Below are 21,038 nucleotides of genomic sequence, written 5' to 3' on the forward strand. Positions count from 1 at the left end.
AGATAATACAGAGAACCACCCATGAGAAGGCAGGAGGGGGTAAATCCCCTTGATCTCTTTCACAAAACATGTAGCCCAAATTTAGACTCCTGTGTATTTCCATTTTAGACAGCTCACAACAGAATCTAGACTGGAATAACTGAAAATAGAGATAAAAGAGCAAATTTTATTTCTATGATAATAAATAAAAGGTATAACTAGCCCACCAAGACCAAAAAGTTAGGATATATGCTAAAATGTCAAATCCAAGTATTTCTTTTTTTAAAGCTTTTGACAAACCACTTTTTAAACTCTATATATATTATATTTTAAAGGCATGCACCACCATACCTGGCTCTGCACTTTTTTTAATGTATACATTATTAGCTAGTGAAGAAGTAGCCATATGGCTTATTCATAAATCTTAGATTTTATTTTTTTTTGCTTTTTGAGGCAGGGTCTCCTCTAGCCAAGCTGACCTGGTATTTACTACGTAATCTCAGGGTGGCCTCGAAGTCACAGTGATCCTATCACTGCCTCTTATCAGCTACCAGTGTGAGAAGGTCAAAACCTTACCCTTGGGGCTGGAGAGATGGCTTAGCAGTTATGCCTATAAAGCCCAAGGACCAAGGTTCTATTCCCCAGGTCCCATGTAAGCCAGATGGACATGGTAGCACATGCATCTGGAGTTCATTTGCAGTGGCTAGAGGACCTGGTGTGTCCACTCTCTTTCTCTCCCTTTCTCTGTCCCTAATAAATAAAAATAAAATCTTTTTTTTTTTTTTTTTTTTTAAAGGGCTGGGCAGCAGCTTCAGCAGCAGCGGCTATAGACCCAGCAGCGGCCGCTTTAGCAGCAGCAGTTCCAGCAGCAGAGATGCTGATCTGCAGGGCCACACTTGCCAGGCTCGGTTATCCCCGTGGGAAAAGCCAGTGCACAGCTCCAGAAATCAGAACAGCAGCCCAACAACCCAGGCAGCAACTTGACTGACACCAAAATCATCCAAGATAACTGGGATTGCACCAGGGAAGGGTCTCACTTGGTCACAAGCTGACTTGGATCCCTCAATAGACCAGAAATCTTAACCTCTTTGTTGGTAGAGGATCTGGTTGTTATAATAACTACTCTTGCATACATACTTGGGGCTGTTTTTGATTGAATGTGTACAGTGTTTAGTTAAATTATAGAATCTACCTGTATTTTATTCCACTCAGCCTGCTTGAATACTCCCACAGCAGGGAAACTCAACCCCTAGGAACACCTTTGTAGATACTCTGAGAGTGTTAAGAGCCACACCTAACACTTTAAGCTCCTACCCTGAAAATATATAACATCAAATCAATTGATACAGCTAAGAATACCCAGCTAGCTAGAAAATCCAAGCTTTAACTTAATCCAAGATGCAAAAATATATACATTATAACACAAGAAACACTAAAAAGCAAGACAATATAAATCCACCTAAAAGTATTAATGCATCAGAAATGTCCTCCAGTGAGAACGAGTTAGAGGAAATGCCTGAGAAAGAGTTCAAAAGAATGATTGTAAATATGTTCAAAGAGGTCAAAGAACAAATCAAAAGAATCAAAGAGGAAATCAAAGGAATCAAAGAAGACACAGGACACCAATTTAATGAAATAAAGAAGGCAATACAAGACATAAATAAGGAAATAGCAATAATAAAGAAAAACCAGTCAGAATTACTAGCAATGAAGAACACAGTTAATAAAATAAAAAACTGTAGAAAATCTCACCAGTAGGGTGAATGAGGGAGAGGACAGAATATCTAAGCTAGAAGACCAGGTGGCAGATCTAATACAGTCCAACAAAGAGAAACACAAACTTATACAAAAATATGAGTGGGAATTTCAAGATATTAGGGACACTATGAAAAGATCAAATATAAGAATTCAGGGCATAGTAGAAGGAGAAGAATTCCACTCCAAAGGCATAGTAGGCGTCTTCAAAAAAATCATAGAAGAAAATTTCCCCCAAATTGGGAAAGAGGTGCCAGTGCAGATACAGGAAGCCTTTAGAACCCCAGCCAGACAAAGCTGGAAAGAACCTCTCTTCACCATATTATAATCAAACTTCCAAACACACACACCAAAGAAAAAATATTGAGAGCAGTTAGAGAGAAAAATCAAGTTACCTACAAAGACAAGCCCATCAGGATTACAGCAGATTATTCAACACAAACTTTAAAAGCCAGAAGGGTTTGGAGTGATATATTCCAAGTTCTGAAAGATAACAACTGTCAACCAAGGTTACTTTATCCTGCAAAGCTATCCATTCAAATAGATGGAGAAATAAAGACATTCCATGATAAAAGCAGGTTAAAGAAGTATTTGAAGACAAAACCAGCTCTACAGAAAATATTTGATAGAATCCTCCATGCTGAAGAAAAGGAAAAGCACACATATAAGGAACCTAGAAAAAACAAGCAACACTCAAATACTAGTTAACACAAGAGAGCACAGGTAGAACCAGAACCACACACAAAAAAAATGGCAAACATAAATACACACCTTTCAATAATATCTCTTAATATCAACGGCCTCAATGCTCCAACGAAAAGACATAGGTTTGCAGACTGGGTTAAAAAGCAGGATCTTACAATTTGTTGTCTCCAAGAAATTCACCTTTCTACAAAGGATAGACATTATCTTAGGGTGAAAGGTTGGAAAACAGTGTTTCAAGCAAATGGACCTAGAAAACAAGCTGGGGCTGCTATCCTAATATCTGACAAGGTAGACTTCAGTCCAACGTTAGTCAAGAAAGATAAGGAAGGTCACTTTATATTGATTAAGGGCACACTCCAACAGGAGGACATTATAATCCTAAACATATATGCACCTAAACATATATGCACCCAAATTCATCAAACAAACACTATTAGAACTAAGGTCACAGATAACATCAAACACAGTGGTGGTGGGTGACTTTAACACCCCACTGTCATCAATGGACAGGTCATCCCGGGAAAAAATAAGCAGAGAGGTATCTGGACTAAATAAGGTCATAGAAGGATTGGACTTAACAGATATATACAGGACATTTCATCCAAAGGCTGCAGAATATACATTCTTTTCAGCAGCACATGGAACATTCTCTAAAATAGACCATATATTAGGACACAAAGCAAATCTTAACAAATTCAGGAAAATTGAAATAATTCCTTGCATTCTATCTGACCACATGGAATTAAACTACAAATCAGTAGCAAGAAAGGCTATAGAGCATACACAAAATCATGGAAACTAAACAATAAACTACTAAATGATGAATGGGTCAATAAAGAAATCAAGAAGGAAATCAAAAAATTTATAGAGTCAAACGATAATGAGAACACAACATATCAAAATCTCTGGGACACGCCGGGCGTGGTGGCGCACGCCTTTAATCCCAGCACTCGGGAGGCAGAGATAGGAGGATCGCCGAGAGTTCAAGGCCACCCTGAGACTACATAGTGAATTCCAGGTCAGCCTGAGCCAGAGTGAGACCCTACCTCAAAAAAAAAAAAAAAAAAAATCTCTGGGACACAATGAAGGCAGTTCTAAGAGGTAAATTTATAGCCTTAAGTGCCTACATTAAGAAATTAGAAAGGGCGCAAGTAAACGACCTAACGCTTCACCTTAAAGCCTTGGAAAAAGAAGAACAAGGCAAACCAAAAATCAGTAGACAGGAAGAAATAATAAAGATTAGGGCAGAAATTAATGAAATATAAACAAAAAGAACAATCCAAAGAATTAATGAAACAAAGAGTTGGGTATGTCAGGGCCTCCAGCCACTGCAAATGGAACTCCAGACACGCCCCCTTGACATCTCACTTTCTTTTTGTTTTGTTTTTCAAGGTAGGGTTTCACACTAGCCCAGGCAGACCTGGAAGTAGTCTTAGGGTGGCCTCAAACTCAGATACTACTACCTCTGCCTCTCAAGTGCTGGGATTAAAGGCATGTGCCACCACGCCCAGCAGACATCTCACATTTTGATTGACCTTCCTCCCATACCCTTCCCTTTATCCTACTTCGGCCATTATATCCCCAGTGTTCTGGCCCTGTACTTACACATCTTCAGTACCCTCCCCTTAAGCCCTTCCCTCTCTTCCCTACTCAGCCACATTTCTAAGCTCTCTGGCCTCTACTACTGACTTTTTACTCCAAATCACATACAAATCTAAACATTTGAAGCTAGGATCCACATATGAGAGAGAACATGTGGCTTTGACTTTGTGGCCAAGGTTACCTCATTTACTATTCTTTTTTCTAGAGCCATCCATTTCCCTGCAAATTTCATTGTTTCATTTTTATTTAAGCTGAATACATCTTCATTATCCATTCATCAGTTGAAGGACATCTAAGCTAGTTTCATTTCCTAGCTATTGTGAATAGAACAGCAATAAACAAGGATGAGCAAGTATCTCTATAGTAATGAGTAGAGTCCTTAGGGTCTCTATGCCAAAAAGTAGTATAGCTGTGATCCAAGTATCTCAACCATTAAAATTGACTGGATCAGGGCTGAAGAGATGGCTTACCAGTGAAGATGCTTGCCTGTGAAGCGTAAGGACCCATGTAAGCCAGATGCACATGATGGCGCATGCATCTGGAGTTCATTTACAGTGGCTAAAGGCCCTGGTGCATCCATTCTCTCTCACTTTCTCAAATAAACAAATAAAAACTGACTTGATCAAAGGGAGAATGGGGGAAAAGCAGAATTCAAAAACGAATACATCTTTATTTTGCTTTTAAATTTAATCTTTGGGCTGGGGATGTAGCTCAGTATCACATATGGAACCAATATCATTATCATTATTTTTTTGAAAGAGGGAGACAATAAAACTCCAGACACTTGCCCCATCTAGTGGGCATGTGCAACATTTTATTTTGTTTGTTTATTTATTTAGTTATTTGACAAAGGGAGAAAGAGAATGGGCTTGCCTCACCTTTGTGCATCCGACTTACATGGGATCTGGAGAGTCCAACACGGGTCCTTAGGCCTCATAGGCAAGCGCCTTAACAGCTAAACCATCTCTCCAGCCCTCATCATCATTTTTGGGTTCAAGGGTGGCCTTGAACTCACAGCAATACTCCTACCTCTGTCTCCCAAGTGCTGGGATTAAAGGTGTGCACCACCACACCCGGCTATGTTTAATTTTTTTAACATTTACCTGCTGAAACCATGCTTCAACAATTTAGCACCAGACAAATCAAGTGTTTTTATGTTCTTTGCTTTTGTGCATTTTTACTCTATTTAATTAAAATTACAATTTACTTATTTTATTTTGCATTGACAACTTCCATAATTATAGACAAGAAACCATGATAATTCCCTTCCTTCCCACTTTCCTGTTCACAAATCCATTCTCCATCATATTCTCTCCCCCACCCCATTAGTCTGTTATTTTGATGTTAAAATTTACAACTTTTGGGGCTGGAGAGATGGCTAAGCGGTTAAGGTACTTGCCTGAAAAGCCAAAGAACCCAGGTACAATTCTTCAGGACCCACATAGTGGTGCATACATGTGGAGTTCCTCCCCTCCTTGCTCTCTGCCTCTTTCTTGCTCTCTAATAAATAAAAATAAAATATCTTTTAAAAATTACAACTTTTGGGCTGAAGAGAAGGCTTAGCTGTTAAGGTGCTTGCCTGCAAAGCCAAAGGACCCAAGTTGGATTCCCCAGGACCCAATAAGCCAGATGCACAAGGTGCTGGAGTTCGTTTGCAGTGGCTGGCCCTGGCATGCCCATTCTCTCTCTCTCTCTCTCTTTGTCAAATAAATAAACAAATAAAATATTAAAAAACAAAATAAACAAATACAATATTTTAAAAAAAAGAAACCTTTAAAGGCATGGTGGCACATGCCTTTAATCCCAGCACTTGGGAGGATCGGTAGGATCGCCATGAGTTCGAGGCCACCCTGAGACTACCTAGTGAATTCCAGATCAGCCTGGTCTAGAGTGAGACCCTACCTCGAAAAAAACAAAAAAAAAAAAAAAAAAAAAAGGAAGAAAGAAAGAAAAATTAAAAAGAAACCTTTAAAAAAATTACAACCTAAGCCGAGGTTGGTGGCGCAGGAGGCTGAGGTAGAAGGATCGCCATGAGTTTGAGGCCATCCTGAGACTACAGGGTGAATTCCAGGTCAGCCTGAGTTAGAGCGAGACCCTACCTTGAAAAATAAAAATAAAAAAAAAATTTACAACTTTTATACAAAATTTCATCTTTTTCTAACTCCCAACCATACCTAGAGTATATGTAATGCATTAATACCTGAAGTCTGTCGTTTTATATTATTTTGTTCTATATTATTATCTACCCAAAGAATAGGTAACTCATAAAGTCTAACAGTTGGAAAATCGCAGGGTATAATTTCTATGTAATCTTCTCTGTAGCCATGAGAGTATTGCCAAGTAGTATTTTAACACTGCTAATTTCCATGCAAAAATATTAGATGGGGTGGTAATTTATTATCTTCATCTGTTTTTCCTGAGTCAAGTAAAGCGAAATCATTAGGATAACACTTTAGGTTCAACACGTTGTATGTACACAGCGACATTCATTTAAGGATACATTTTATTGTCACAGTTGAATTGAAAATTGGCATTTCTGAACACCGTTTCATAATTATAGAGTACAGGCTGCAACCGGAATAAGTAAAGCAAGTGTGAGTCTAGGGATGCAAAATTTAGAGCCTCCAGAGCAACGGGCTCAATTTATGGAATCAGGACTTCGAAGAAGTGACAGTCTTCAAGACTCAGATGCAGTTACGCCAGTCAGTGCATCAATAAGGCTTGTTTAACAGAAAATGCCTATCCCAAAATAGTCATCTAAAGCTCCGCTGTGACGCGAGCCAGGCGTTGTTTCCAGTGGCGAGCTCCATCAAAACACAAATTAGTGTGCATCAGCAGTATCACTGGGCCCGAGTGCCTTTAATCCCAGCACTAGGGATGTTGAGGTAGGAGGAGCGCTGTGAGTTCGAGGGCAGCCGGTAACTACGTAGTGGGCAAGACCCTACTTTGTAAATTTTTGTTTTTAAGGGGTGGTGTTACTGGGAACCGGCATCCTACAACAGCATCCACCACGCCCCCCGGAGCGCTCCAGACAGGACGCAGTGCCCTCCGCGGCCGCCTGCTGGGAAGGGACAGAGCAGGACCCTCGAGCGCGCATCGAGTGCACGGGGCTGGCCGTGGATGTCGCCAGTGAGCGGCCGCGCACGCAGTGGGGACGCAGTACGGCGAGGGCCGCGCACAGCAGAGCCGAGACTCGCACGCTGCGCACAGGCAGCGACGCGGGCAGCCCGAGCGTCGAAGGACCCCGGCGGCAGCGCGCGAAGGGGGAAGTTTCAAAGCCGTGTGAGTCGCAGGCCGCCGCCCAGAGCGATGAGGCTGCACTGTGAGGTCGAGGTGGTGAACCGGCATTTGCCGGCTTTAGGGCTGAAGAACCGGGGCAAGGGCGTCCGAGCCGTGTTGAGTCTCTGTCAGCAGACGCCGCGGGCGAAGGGTGCGCCGGGCGGCCGGACCCCCGCCTGCCTGGTCGTCTGCACCCTGAAGGACAAGCGCGGGACCCGCTATGAGGTGCGCCCACCCTCTCTCTTCCCGCCGGGCTCGGTCACGTCCCTTCCCTAGGGCCAGTGGAAGAAGGCTTTGGAGGACACACCGTCGAGGTTAATGTCGCTGCCCACGTCTGCGGCCTACTCAGACGTGCCAGCGACCTCGCCCCTGCGAGCCTCTGACAGTTGAGCCCGTGTGAAACTGCAGAGCAGTTGTCCAGTTACCAGACGCGATAGGGCAGGTTAGCGTAGTGGTAATAGCGGTCGAGCTTTCGGTTGCGTCTGTAGTGTGTTTGTTAACGTTATTACCACATTCATCCCCAGACCTTTTCTGTTTTTTCTTAAATGTTTGGCATGATTTCTATCTGGAGAGCTGTGGCAAATTCAGAGCCGTCAGAAGTTCAACTTTAGTTCAAGTTTTTGGTTTTTCGAGGTAGGGTTTCACTGTATGTAGCTTAGGCTGACCTTGAATTCACTATGTAGTCTCAGAATGGCCTTGAACTAACGGTGGTCCTACCTCTGTCTCCCGAGTGCTAGGATTAAAGGCCTGCGCCACCAAAGCCGGCTTGAACCAAAGTTTTTAAAACACAAGATTTATCTATAAAAAACCCTCTTGTTCCCAATTACTGGACATTGTTATTTGGTGAAAGTGGTAGTCTTGTCTACTATAAATAAGGCCATTAATTCATTGCTCACCCTTGCATCTAATTTTTTTCGGGTTCAAGGCAGACTTTTTCTTTTTCTTTACGTCTTTGAGGTAGGGTACTATTCTAGCACAGGCTGACCTGGAATTCACGACATAATCTCAGGGTGTCCCTGAACTCATGGTGATCCTCCTACCTCAGCCTCCCGAGTGCTGAGATTAAAGGTGGGCATTTATTTTATTTTATATTAATTTAACAGAGGGAAACGGCTGGAGAGATGTCTTAGCGTTTCCCTGCAAAGCCTAAGGACCCAGATTCGATTCTCCAGGTCCCATGTAAAACCAGATGCGCATTGGTGGCACATGCGTCTGTAGTTCCTTTGCAGTGGCCAGAGGCTCTGGTGTGCCCGTTCTTATTCTCTCTTTAATAAGTAAATAAAAGATAAATCTTTGAAAAGAGAGAGAGGCAGAGAGTGATACAATGGGTGTGCCAGGGCCTCCAGCTGCTGCAAACAAATTCAAGATGCATGTACCACCTTGTGCTCCTGTCTTATGTGGGTATTGGGGAATCAAACATGGGTCCTTAGGCTTTGCAGGCAAATGCCTTAACTGCTAAGCCACCTCTCCAGCCCTGCATGGGAGTGTTGTTTGTTTTTCATTGTAGGTTCACATGCTAGTCCAGGCTGGCCTGGAAGTATACTCTGTAGCCCTTTCAAGTTGGCCTCAGACTCACAGTAATTCTCCTACTTCAACACCCCCCACACACACATACACCACCAGTACTGGCATTAAAGGCATGTGCCATCATGCCTGGCTTGTAGCTGATTTTTGACTGGTTTAGTCTATTTCTTGCATATTCCTGTGGATATTTAATTGAGGGAAGAGAGTAATCTCATTGAGAACCCACCTATTTTTGATGTAAGTAATTGGGAGTCTACAGTTCCTTCTGTTCATGGACTCCATTCATATGATTATTTTAATTGAAAGAACTTTAGTAGGCTGGAGAGGTGGCTTAGTGGTTGAGGCACTTACCTGTGAAGCTTAAGGACCCAGGTTCAACTATCCAGAACCCACATAAGCCAGATGCACATAGTGGTGCATGCATCTAGAGTTTGTATGTGGTAGCTAGAGGCCATGGTATGCCCATTCTCATTCTCTTTGCACGCGCCTCCCTCCCTCTCTCTTTCTGATAAATAATAAATAAACAAAAAATACAATTTTTTTAAAAAAGAACTTTAGAAATCTCAACATTTGCCAGGCATGGTGGCACATGCCTTTAATCTCAGCACTACGGAAAAGGAGGCAGAGGTAGGAGGATATATATATGTTATTTATTTGAGAAAGAGAAAGAGGCAGGTAGAGAATGGGCATGCCAGCTTCCACTTTGCAAGTGCCTTAACTGCTGAGCCATCTCTCCAGCCCCCCATATATATATTTTTTTAATTTTTATTTATTTGCATACACACATGCACATGTGTGCACCAGGGTCATTTCCTGCTGTAAACAAATCCTTATTTGGCTTTATTTATTTATTTATTCTCCCCTTCCACCCCCAGGTAGTCTCACTCTAGCCCAGGCTGACCTAGAATTCACTATGTAGTCTCAGGGTGGCCTTGAACTCATGGCAGTCCTCCTACCTCTACCTCCCAAGTGCTGAGATTAAGGGTGTGCATCACCAGGTCTGGCTTTTTTTTTTTTTTTTTAATCTGTAAGCAAGAGAGAGAGCAGACAGAATGAGAATTGATGCGCTAGGGCCTCCAGCCACTGCAAATGAATCCAGACACATGTATCACCTTGTGCATCTGGCTTATGTGGGTACTGGGGAATTGAATCTGAGTCCTTAGGCTTCACCAGGCACATGCCTTAGCTGCTAAGCCATCTCTCCAGCTACCCCCCCCCCATTTGGCTTTATGTGAATGACTGGGGAATTGAACCCATGCCAGCAGGCTTTGCAAGCAAGCCCCTTGAACTGCTGAGATTTCTCAATAGCACCCAGCATTTCATATTTGCATAATTTCTTCCATACCAGCTGTTGTATAAATCATTTTCCTATTTAGTCTTTGAAGGTATCTCCTACCATTGTCTTTACTCCTGCCTTCTCTCCCTCAGTTAAGGCTTCACAATAAAGTTGTAGGGGGAAAAAAATAATGCAGATCTAGTCATGTTTCCTAATTTTAAATTCCTTGGTGAATTTCATTATTTCGAGGACGAAATCTAATTTTTTTTAAAACTTTTTTTTTTATTTGCAAGAAAGAAAAGACGTGTGTGCCAGGGCCTCTTGCCACTGCAAATTAACTCCAGACACATGCACTCACCACTTTGTACATCTGGTGTTACATAAGGGCTGAGTGCTAGAGAATGGAATGCTGGACCAGCAAGCTTAGGAAGCTAGCTAGCATCTTTAACTGCTGAGCCATTTCCTCAGTCCTGAAATCTAAACTTTTTAATCTTTGTTTAATCCCTGTTTAATTTACCATACTCACCAAGCTTGTTTTTTTCCTCTCTCTCTATGTCAGTGTTGTATGTGCCTTTATGCACCTTATGGGAAAGCTTGTAGAGCCCAGATGTCTATGTCAGGGGTCTTCTTCAGTCACTCTCCATGTTATTCTACAAGATAGGGTCTCTGGTTGAACCTAGAGCTCATCAGTTTGGGCAGATTAGCTAGCCTGTGTGCCCTAGGGATGATTCCCTGTCTCTACCTCTCCACCACTGTGAGTACAGGGGTGCTTCACCAGACCCAGCCTTTTACATGGGTTCTGGGGAATCTAAACTCTTGGTCCTCATGCTTACATAGCAAGTACTTTACCCACTCCTTAGCCCTTTCATCTGTCTTTTTGCTAGACCTCTCAGCCATTCTGAACTCTTGGCTCATCCCAGTTGCAAAGCTCTACCTTCTTTCATGGGTTAGCTTATGTTCCTTCCTCCTGGAATGCTGCATCCTCTCATTTTCCTCTGATCATTTGTCCTAATCTTTTGTTCTCATCTTTAAAGTCACCATCTTGGCTTGGAAGATGGCTCAGCGGTTAAAGGGACCTACTTGCAAAACCTGCTGGTCCAGGTTTGATTCCCCGGGATCCACACCAAGCCAGATGCACAAAGTTGGCACATGCAATTGGAGTTTGTTATAGTGGCAGAAAGCCCTGGTGTGCCTATTCTCTCTTTCTCAAATACATGAATAAAAATATTAAAAATAAATAAAGTCACGATCTTACAACTAGACCAGGGAAGATTTTCTTATCTAGGTTATGGCAACCCTCACTGTTCTTAAATATTCCATGCTTATAATTAATTGTTTAATGTTTATTTATTTGAGAGAGAATGGGCATACTAGGGCCTTCAGCCACTGTAAATGAACTCCAGACACATGTGCCACCTTGTGCATCTTCCTTATGTGCAATTTGGGGAATCAAACCTGGGTCCTTAGGCTTTGCAGGCAAGCTCCTTAACTGCTAAGCCATCTCTCCAGTCCTTAATTGTTTATTTAGTAACTGTCTTGTCAGATTGTCATCTCTGTAATTGTAATTACCATGCCATTTTTATTCAACACCATGGTCCAAGCCCTTATGGGGCTTCTCAGTCACTGAAGTGTAAAGCAGAAGTGCATCAGTGGTGAAAAGAAATGGAGTTCCAATGATATATCAGTCACTGTTCTAGCTCTGGGGATACCATAGTAACCAAGATAAAGATTTCTGCTCTCTTGGGAGGCAGAGGTAGGAGGATCACCATGAGTTCAAGGCCACCCTGACACTACATAGTGAATTCCAGGTCAGCCTGAGCTACAGTGAGATCCTACCTCAAAAAACCAAATCAAACAAATAAACCAAAAAAGCTGCAGGATGGGGAGACTGACACTTTCTAGTTGTAATACATGTTATGGGCTAACAATACCTAGTTTTTCTCATTTTTCTTCTTCCCTGATTTTAAGCAGCTAAAGGATAACATTGAACAATTCTTCACCAAATTTGTGGATGAGGGGAAAGCCACTGTTCGGTTAAAGGAGCCTCCTGTAGATATCTGTCTAAGTAAGGTATGGTATTAAAAACAGTAACAGAAAAAAAATATATAAAAATCAGGCATGGTTGTTAACAATAATAAAAGAAAAAAGAAAAAAATCAGGCATGGTAGTACATGCATGTAATCCTAGTGGTTGGAAAGCAGAGGCAGGAGGATCATCACAAGTTTGAGTCCAGCTGACCTGATGGTTCCATGCAAGCCAGGTGTAAACAGAAAAGACCCTGTATATAAATAAATACATATGCATAAGTAGCATCTAGTAATGCTTGGTTGCTAATGCATTCTTTTTCTCAATTTTTATTAACATTTTCCATGATTATAAAGAATATCCCATGGTAATACCTTCCCTTCTCCCACTTTCCCCTTTGAAATTCCATTCTCCATCATATCCCTTCTCCATCTCAATCAAGCTCTCTTTTATTTTGATGTCATGATCTTTTCCTCCTCTTATGATGGTCTTGTGTAGGTAGAGTCAGGCACGGTAAGGTCATGGATATGCAGGCCATTTTATGTCTGGAGAGAGCATGTTGTAAGGAGTCCTACCCTTCCTTTGGCTCTTACATTCTTTCCGCCACCTCTTCCACATTAGACCCTGAGCCTTGGAAGGTGTGATCAAGATGTTACTCAGTATTTCAGTCACCTCTTTCCAGCACTATGATACCTTCTGAGTCATCCCAAGGTCATTGCCATCTGAAAAGAGAAGATTCTCTACCCAAAGTGAGAGTAGCATTAATATAAGGGTATGAATATTAAGAGAAGTGCTTACTGGGCAGCTTGATAAGCATAGTATATACATTTATCCAGACATCAGCAGATGTTACATCCCTAGGGCTCATGACTACCCCTGTTTTAAGTTTTCATTATCAGGGATATATTCCCTCCCATGGAGTGGGCCTCCAGTCTAATTGGAGGGCAGTTGGTTTCCACCATGACAGACGTGCCGCTATTGCACCCGTTGGCTCATTTGGCCTGGTTGGCCAATTATAAGGCTTGCAGAGTCCACTGTTGAGTATCTTCACTGGTGGTATCTCTTTCAATGGCTTCTTCCAGCTTTCTGTCAGCTGCTAATACATTTTGATAGCCACATTGCAACTAAGGATGGACTTTTGCCGGTGACTGTTTTGTTTTGAGACAGTGTAGTATAATCCAGGCATTAGTGGTGGGATTATAATAAGCATAAGACACTATATCAACTCTTTTAGGTATCTTTTTTGTTGTTTCTATTTTTTTTTAATTTTTTATTTATTTATTTGAGAGCGACAGACACAGAGAGAAAGACAGGTAGAGGGAGAGAGAGAGAATGGGTGCGCCAGGGCTTCCAGCCTCTGCAAACGAACTCCAGACGCATGTGCCCCCTTGTGCATCTGGCTAACGTGGGACCTGGGGAACCGAGCCTCGAACCGGGGTCCTTAGGCTTCACAGGCAAGCACTTAACCGCTAAGCCATCTCTCCAGCCCCTGTTGTTTCTATTTTTTATTTTATTTATTTTGAAGCAGAGTCTCACTCTAGCCCAGGTTGACCTGGCATTCAATCTGTAACCCAGGTTGGCCTTGAACTCAAGGTGATCCTTCTATTTCAGCCTCCTTAGTGCTAGATTAAAGACATGCACCACCGTGCCCAGCTTTTAGGTGTCTTGAATAAATGAATGGATTTGACCTTTACATGGGAATTGGCACAGGTGTGTGTGTTTTCCAGTTTTTTTCCAAGGAAGAGTCTTTCTATAGCCCAGGCTGACCTGGCGCTCTATAGTCCCAGGCTGTCCTTGAACCCATAGCAATCCTCCTAACTGCCTCCTAAGTGCTGGGATTAAAGGCATGTGCCACCATGCCCAGCACAGGTCTACATTTTGCCTGGTAATCCTCATGTTATTACTAACTTCTCCTTTATATTTAAAAATTAGATGAGGACTGGAGTGATGGCACAATATTTAAGGCACTTGCCTGCAAAGCCTAATCACCTGGGTTTTATTCCCCAGTACCCACATAAAGCCAGATGCACAAAGTGGTGCATGCATCTGGAGTTCATTTGTAATGGCTGGGTTTCCTAGTGTACCCATTCTCTCTTTCTCCTTGCTTGCAAATAAAAAAACAAGCTGAGAAGCTGTGTGGTGGCATACCTGTACTTCCAGCACTTAGGGATAAAAGACAGGACTCTACAAGCTTGAGACCAGCCTGGCTATGTAGGAAGACCCTGTTTCAAAGCAAAATAAACCAAAATAATAACAATAAATAATAAAGTCAAGGTGAGATCTTGCTGATTTAGAAAATAAAAATAAGCAAATTTCTGGAAAGACAGGGCTGAATTTGTTGCCTGTAGTTTGTTACTGTTTTTATTCATTTATTTAATGTGTGTGTGTCGGGAGGGGGGTTTCGAGATAGGGTATTGCTCTAGCCCAGGCTGACCTGGAATTCACTATGTAGTCTCAGGACATCCTCAAACTCATAGGTGATCCTCCTACCTCTGCCTTCCAAGTGTTGGTATTAAAAGTGTGCACCACTCTACCTGGCTATTTTTATTTTTGAGTTAGGGTCACACTCTAACCCAGACTGACCTGGAACTTACTCTAGATTTAGGCTGGACTCAAACTCAGTGGAATCATCCTACTTCTGCCTTTGTTTTTGTTTTTTGTTTTTTCGAGGTAGGGTCTCACTCTGGTCCAGGCTAACCTAGAATTCACTATGTAGTCTTAGGGTAGCCTTGAACTCATAGCAATCTTCCTACCTCTGCCTCCTGAGTGCTGGGATTAAAGGTGTGTACTACCACACCTGTCTTTTTTTTTTTAATTCTTTAAATGTGTTTGATTGGGGGGGACACATGTATTCTGAGGTGCACATGTGGAGGTCGGAGGTCAGTCTGGGGCTGTTTCTCCTTCCTTTTTGAGACTGAGTCTTTGTTTTGCAGCTGCTAGTCTATCTGGCCTATGAGCTTCTCCATTCTTCTAGTTCTACCTCCCATTGCCTTAGGAATATTGGGATTACAGACACATGCACTACTTTGCATTTGTTTTTACATGGGTGTTCTGGGGAGAGAATTGAACTGGGCCAGCAAGTTTACAAGCAAGTACTTATAACTGCTGAGCCATCTCTCCCAAATACTGTAATTGTTTTATGTTTGTTGTGAAACAACACTCAGTTTGTAGCTCCAGCTGGCTTGGAGTTCACTGTGTAGTCCAAACTGGCTTCAGATTCATGGCAATCCTCTAGCCTTAGCCACTTGAATGCTGAAATAGTAGGCATGTCTCACCATGTCTCACTTCAAAAGCTTTCAAAATTAAAATTTACATCACCAAGTCAGCCTGGGCTAGAGTGAGACCCTACCTCAAAAAACTAAAAAATAAAATAAAAAGAATTTACATCAAATAAAATACTAAGATGTTTTGCAGCTTATTTCAGTTAAAGATTGTATAACTTTCATATAAAACTATAGGATTGGTTATGGAAAGAGCATGAATATATGGATTATCTCAAATGGAATTCATAACTGTAACTTACTTTTATTTATTCAGGCCAATTCTAGCAGTTTAAAAGGTTTCCTTTCAGCTGTGAGACTGGCTCATAGAGGTTGTGACATCAACACATCTCTTTCAACACTCACACCAGTGAAAACTTCAGAATTTGAAAAATTGAAAACCAAAATGGTCATCACATCCAAAAAGGACTATCCTCTAACCAAGAACTTTCCATATTCTCTGGAACATCTTCAGGCTTCTTACTGTGGGCTTGTCCGGGTGGATATGCGTGTGCTCTCCTTAAAAAACCTTAAGAAGTTAGACTTGAGTCACAATCTTATAAAAAAGCTTCCGGCTACAATTGGAGATCTCATATACCTTCAAGAGCTTAACCTGCATGACAACCACTTGGAGTCATTCAGTGTATCCTTGTGCCAGTCCACACTCCAGAAGTCACTTCGGAGTTTGGATCTCAGCAAAAACAAAATCAAGGCACTCCCTGTGCAGTTTTGCCAACTCCAAGAACTTACAAATGTAAACCTAGATGATAATGAATTGATACTGTTGCCTTTCAAGATAGGACAACTAACACGTCTTCGTTTTCTGTCAGCAGCTGGGAATAAGCTTCTAAATTTACCTTGTGAATTTAAAAATTTATCCCTTGAGTACTTGGACATTTTTGGGAATACTTTTGAACAACCTAAAGTCCTTCCAGATATAAAGCTACAAGTACCATTGACATTACTGGAAGCTTCTGCACGTGCTGTACTCAATAATAGGTAAGATTATAGTCATAAAATGTGGGACTTTGGTAACATCTTCGTATCTCATGAAACTCAGAGTAATCAGTCAAAATGTAACAGCTTCCAGTGCTTTACACAACCTGCCCTCTTGCTACAATGTCCTTAATATCCCCACCCCACCCCCCAAAAATTATGCTTTTGTCCTTCCCTTCCTCCCCCCTCCCCCAGGTAGGATCTCCCTCTAGCCCATGCTGACCTGGAATTCACTATGTAGGCTCAGGGTGGCCTGGAACTCATGATGTTCCTCCTACTTCTGCCTTCTGAATGCTGGGATTAAAGGAGTACACCACCATGGCTGGCTATTATTATTATTATTATTTTGTTAATTTGTTTGTTTCTTGAAGGAGGGTAGGGTCTCACTCCAGCCCTGGAACTCACTGTGTAGTTGGGTAGCCTTGAACTCAAGGCATTCCTCCTACCTCTGCCTCCCAAGTGCTGGAATTAAAGGCATGCACCACCATGCCTGGCTATGATTTTAATTTACTTATTTGAGAGAGATTGGGCATGCCAGAGCCTCTAGCTATTGCAAACAAACTCAGACACATGTGCCATCTTGTGCACCTAGCTTAGGTGGGTACTGGAGAAATTGACCTGGGTCCTTAGGCTTCGCAGGTAAGTTCCTTAACCACTAAGCTATTTCTCCAGCCCTCCCATTATGTTCTTTTTTAAAAATTATTATTGACAACTTCCATGACCACAGACAACAAACGATGGTAATTCCCCCCCCCTTTCCCCCTCACAGCTCCACTCTTCCCTGTTCAACCAGTCTCTCTTATTTTGATGTCGTCATATTTTCTTCCTATTATGATGGTGTTGTGTAGGTTTTTGTGTCTGAAGGAGCATGTTATAAGGAGACCTACCCTTCCTTTGGCTCTTACATTCTTTCTGCCACCTCTTCCACAATGGACTCTGAGCCTTGAAAGGTGTGATAGGGATGTTTCAGTGCTAACCACTCCTCTGTCACTTCTAGCACCACGGTGCCTTCTGAATCATCCCAAGGTCACTGCCATCTGAAAAGAGAAGCTTCCATAACCAAAAGTGAGAGTAGCATTACTATATGGGTATGACCATTAAAGAAATGCTTACTGGGCAGTTTGGTGAACATAGTATATACATTTAGCCAGACACCAGCAGACATTATACCTTAGGACTCATGACTTCCCCGTCATAGGTTTTCAGTATCAGGCATGTATTCCCTCCCATGGAACAGGCCTCCAGTCCAATTAGACAGTGATTGGTTTCCACCATAAGACATGCCCACTATTGCACCCATTGGCTCATTTGGCCTGGCTGGCCAAATTTAAGGCTTACAGTGTCCACTGTTTGTACTAGTGATTTCTCTCTCTCCCATGGAACTGCAGCATAGTTTTTTCCAGCTTTCTGTCAGCTGGTCTACATGGAAGAGGTTTTCAGCTCAGCTCCAGCAAGATTTCTCAGTGACTTTGTAGCCCAAGTATGTGGAGTCTTCAGCAGTAGGGTCTTACAATCTATTCCCAGTGGGAAACTAAGAACCTCAGCAATGCCCTGTAATGTTTTGGGGTGTATCAGGGACCTCCCTGGCCAACAGTTTACTGGAAGGTATCCCATCCCTGACACTGAAAATTTTCTAGTAACAATCTGTGGCTTCCAGATGCATGCCATTGTCCAAAAAAGTAGGTTTCCATATGACTTATACCCTCTTCGATTATTTTTTTTTTTTACTTTTTAAAATATATTTTATTTTTATTTACTTATTAGAGAGAGAGAGAGAGCCAGGGGCTCCAGTTACTGCAAACAAACTCCAGATGTATGCGACCTTTGTGCATCTGGTTTACATGGGTCCTGGAAAGTCAAACTGGGATCCTTTGGCTTTGCAGGCAAACGCCTTAAACTCTAAGCCATCTCTCCAGCCCCTCCTCTTAGATTTTGATTAGCCCACCCTCTACCTTTCCTTTACTCAATCTCTTCCCCTGACCTCACTTAGGCCTTTCCATCTCCAGTAATCTGTTCTCCTATTTACATATATACAATACCATCCTTTTAAATCCTTCCCCCCAACCCTTCTGTTCTCTTTATATCCCCTTTCTAGCTTACTGGCCTCTGCTACTGAGTTTTATTCCTACTCACATAGAAGTCCAATCATTTGTAGCTAGGATCCACATGTGAGAGAGAACATGTGATGTTTGGCTTTCTGGGCCTGGGTTACCTCACTAAGTATAATCCTTTCCAGATCCATCCATTTCCCTGCAAATTTCATAATTTCACTTGTCTTTACTTCTGAATAGAAGTATAAATGTACCACATCTTCATTATTCACTCATTATTTGAGGGACACCTAAGCTGGTTCCATTTCCTAGCTATTGTAAATAGAGTGGCGATAAACTTGGTTGAGCAAGTATCTCTAAGGTAGCGAGATGGATGAGTCCTTAGGATATATGCCTAGGAGTGCTATAGCTGGGTCATATGATAAATCTATTTTTAGCTGTCTCAGGAACCTCCACACTGATTTCCACAATGGCTGTGCCAGATTGCATTCCCACCAACAGTGTAGAAGGGTTCCTCTTTTTCTACATCCTTGCTGACATTTATTGTCATTTGTTTACTTTTTTGGTGTTTTTTGTTTGTTTGTTTGTTTGAGGTAGGGTCTCACTCTGGTCCAGGCTGACCTGGAATTAACTCTGTAGTCTCAGGGTAGCCTTGAACTCACAGCGATCCTCCTACCTCTGCCTCCGAGTGCTGGGATTAAAGGCGTGTGCCACCATGCCCTGCTCGTCATTTGTGTTCATGATGGTAGCCATTCTGACAGGAGTGAGATGTAATCTCAATGTAGTTTTAATTTGCATTTCCCTGATGGCTAAGGATGTAGAACTTTTTTTAGATGTTTATATGCCATCTCTATTTCTTCTTTTGAGAACTATTTAGTTCATAGCCTTTCTTCAAAGTAGGGTCTCACTGTAGCCTAGGCTGACCTGGAATTCACTATGTAGTCTCAGGGTGTCCTCCAACTCATGGTGATCCTCCTTGCTCTGCCTCCTGAGTGCTGGGATTAAAGGCGTGTGCTACCATGCCTGGCTTCCTAGCCCATTTTTTTAAATAATTTTTTTTTGTTATTTTCATTTATTTATTTGAGAGTGACAGAGAGAGAAAGAGGCAGAGAGAGAGAGAGAGAGAATGGGCGCGTCAGGGCTTCCAGCCTCTGCAAATGGACTCTAGACATGTGCGCCCCCTTGTGCATTGTGCATCTGGCTAACGTGGGACCTGGGGAACCGAGCCTGGAACCGGGGTCCTTAGGCTTCACAGGCAAGCGCTTAACCGCTAAGCCATCTCTCCAGCCCCTTTTTAAAATTTTTGTTAGCATTTTCCATGATTATAAAAAAAATATCCCATGGTAATTCCCTTCCCCCCCACACTTTCCCCTTTGAAATTCCATTCTCCATCATATTACCTCCCCATCTCAATCATTATACTTACATATATACAATATCAACCTATTCAGTACCCTCCTCCCTAGCCCATTTTTTAATTGGATTGTTTTTTTTTTAATAGGGTCAATATTTTTCTTTATTTTTTCTCAATTCTTATTAACATTTTCCATGATTGTAAAAAATATCCCATGGTAATACTCTCCCCCCGCCCATGTTTTATTTCTTATTATTTAGTTTTTTGAGTTCCTTGCATATCCTGGATATTAATCCTCTATCAGATGTATAGCTGACAAAGATTTTCTCCCATTATGTAGGTTGCCTCTTTGCTCTATTCAGAGTCCTTTGCTGTACAAAAGCTTTATAATTTCATGACGTCCCAGTGGTTGATTAGTGGTTTTATTTCCTGAGTAAATGGGATTATATTCAGAAAGTTGTTGTCTATGACACTGTAGACGAACTCCAGACACATGCGTCACCTTGTGTATCTGGCTTAAATGGGTGCTGGGGAATCAAACCTGGGTCCTTAGGCTTCACTGGCAAGCACCTTAACCACAAAGCCATCTCACAACTCCCAATGGCTTATATCATTATAAATTGTTGTCCTAATAATTGCTGTCCAAATACATGAAGTTCTGAATCTAGTAACATATTATAAAATATTTTCAAACATTTTTTCCCAATAGGATTCCGTATGGCCCTAGTATCATTCCTTTCCATCTTTGCCAAGATTTGGATACTGCAAAAACCTGTGTTTGTGGAAGATTTTGTCTGGACAGTTTTATTCAAGGAACTACTGTGGTGAACCTACACTCTATTGCGCACACTGTTGTCTTAGTAGACAATATGGGTAGAGTTGAAGCACCAGTTATCTCTTACTTCTGTTCTCTAGCCTGTTACGTAAATTCCTGTGATATACTAAGGTAATAGTAGTGTCACAAAAAAATTCATATATAGACATATAGATCAGTTTGTTAATTCTTTATGATTTATTATCTAAGAGGAAGGGAAGCTTTTTGTATATTTTCATATAACAGTTGTATGTTAACATTTCAGTTATTTGACTCTGAAAGTTTAATTTTATTAAAACAATTTAATTTTATTGTGGGGTTAATTTATTTATTATTGCAGTATTAGTTGTGCCTAAAAAGTCCAGAATTGGCTGTAAGCCTTTCCTTTTTTATTTATATAAGTTTCCTAAAAAATATT

At 41.7% G+C, this 21,038-nt stretch overlaps 1 protein-coding gene across 2 annotated transcripts; it reads left to right on the forward strand.

Moving 5' to 3' along the window:
* Positions 1-7,350: 7,350 nt before the first annotated feature.
* On the forward strand, positions 7,351-20,831 carry Lrr1 (leucine rich repeat protein 1). 2 transcript variants are annotated; one of them, XM_004649154.2, is made up of 4 exons: positions 7,351-7,545; positions 12,092-12,190; positions 15,683-16,404; positions 20,516-20,831. In XM_004649154.2, the coding sequence occupies exons 1-4, from the start codon at positions 7,351-7,353 to the stop codon at positions 20,754-20,756; spliced, it is 1,257 nt and encodes a 418-aa protein (XP_004649211.2). In that variant the 3' UTR covers positions 20,757-20,831. The 2 variants fall into 2 exon arrangements, with proteins under 2 accessions (XP_004649211.2, XP_045010836.1); XM_045154901.1 differs by lacking the exon at positions 12,092-12,190.
* The last annotated feature ends 207 nt before the right edge of the window (positions 20,832-21,038 follow it).

Source organism: Jaculus jaculus, chromosome 7 (assembly GCF_020740685.1).
Source record: "Jaculus jaculus isolate mJacJac1 chromosome 7, mJacJac1.mat.Y.cur, whole genome shotgun sequence".
Classification (NCBI taxonomy): domain Eukaryota; kingdom Metazoa; phylum Chordata; class Mammalia; order Rodentia; family Dipodidae; genus Jaculus; species Jaculus jaculus.

Coding starts and splice junctions, on each gene's coding strand:
- Lrr1 (XM_004649154.2), top strand. CDS start 7,351: ATGAGGCTGCACTGTGAGGTCGAGGTGGTGAACCGGCATTTGCCGGCT. Junction 12,191..15,682: donor TAGATATCTGTCTAAGTAAG/GTATGGTATTAA, acceptor TTATTTATTCAG/GCCAATTCTAGCAGTTTAAA. Junction 16,405..20,515: donor CGTGCTGTACTCAATAATAG/GTAAGATTATAG, acceptor TTTTCCCAATAG/GATTCCGTATGGCCCTAGTA.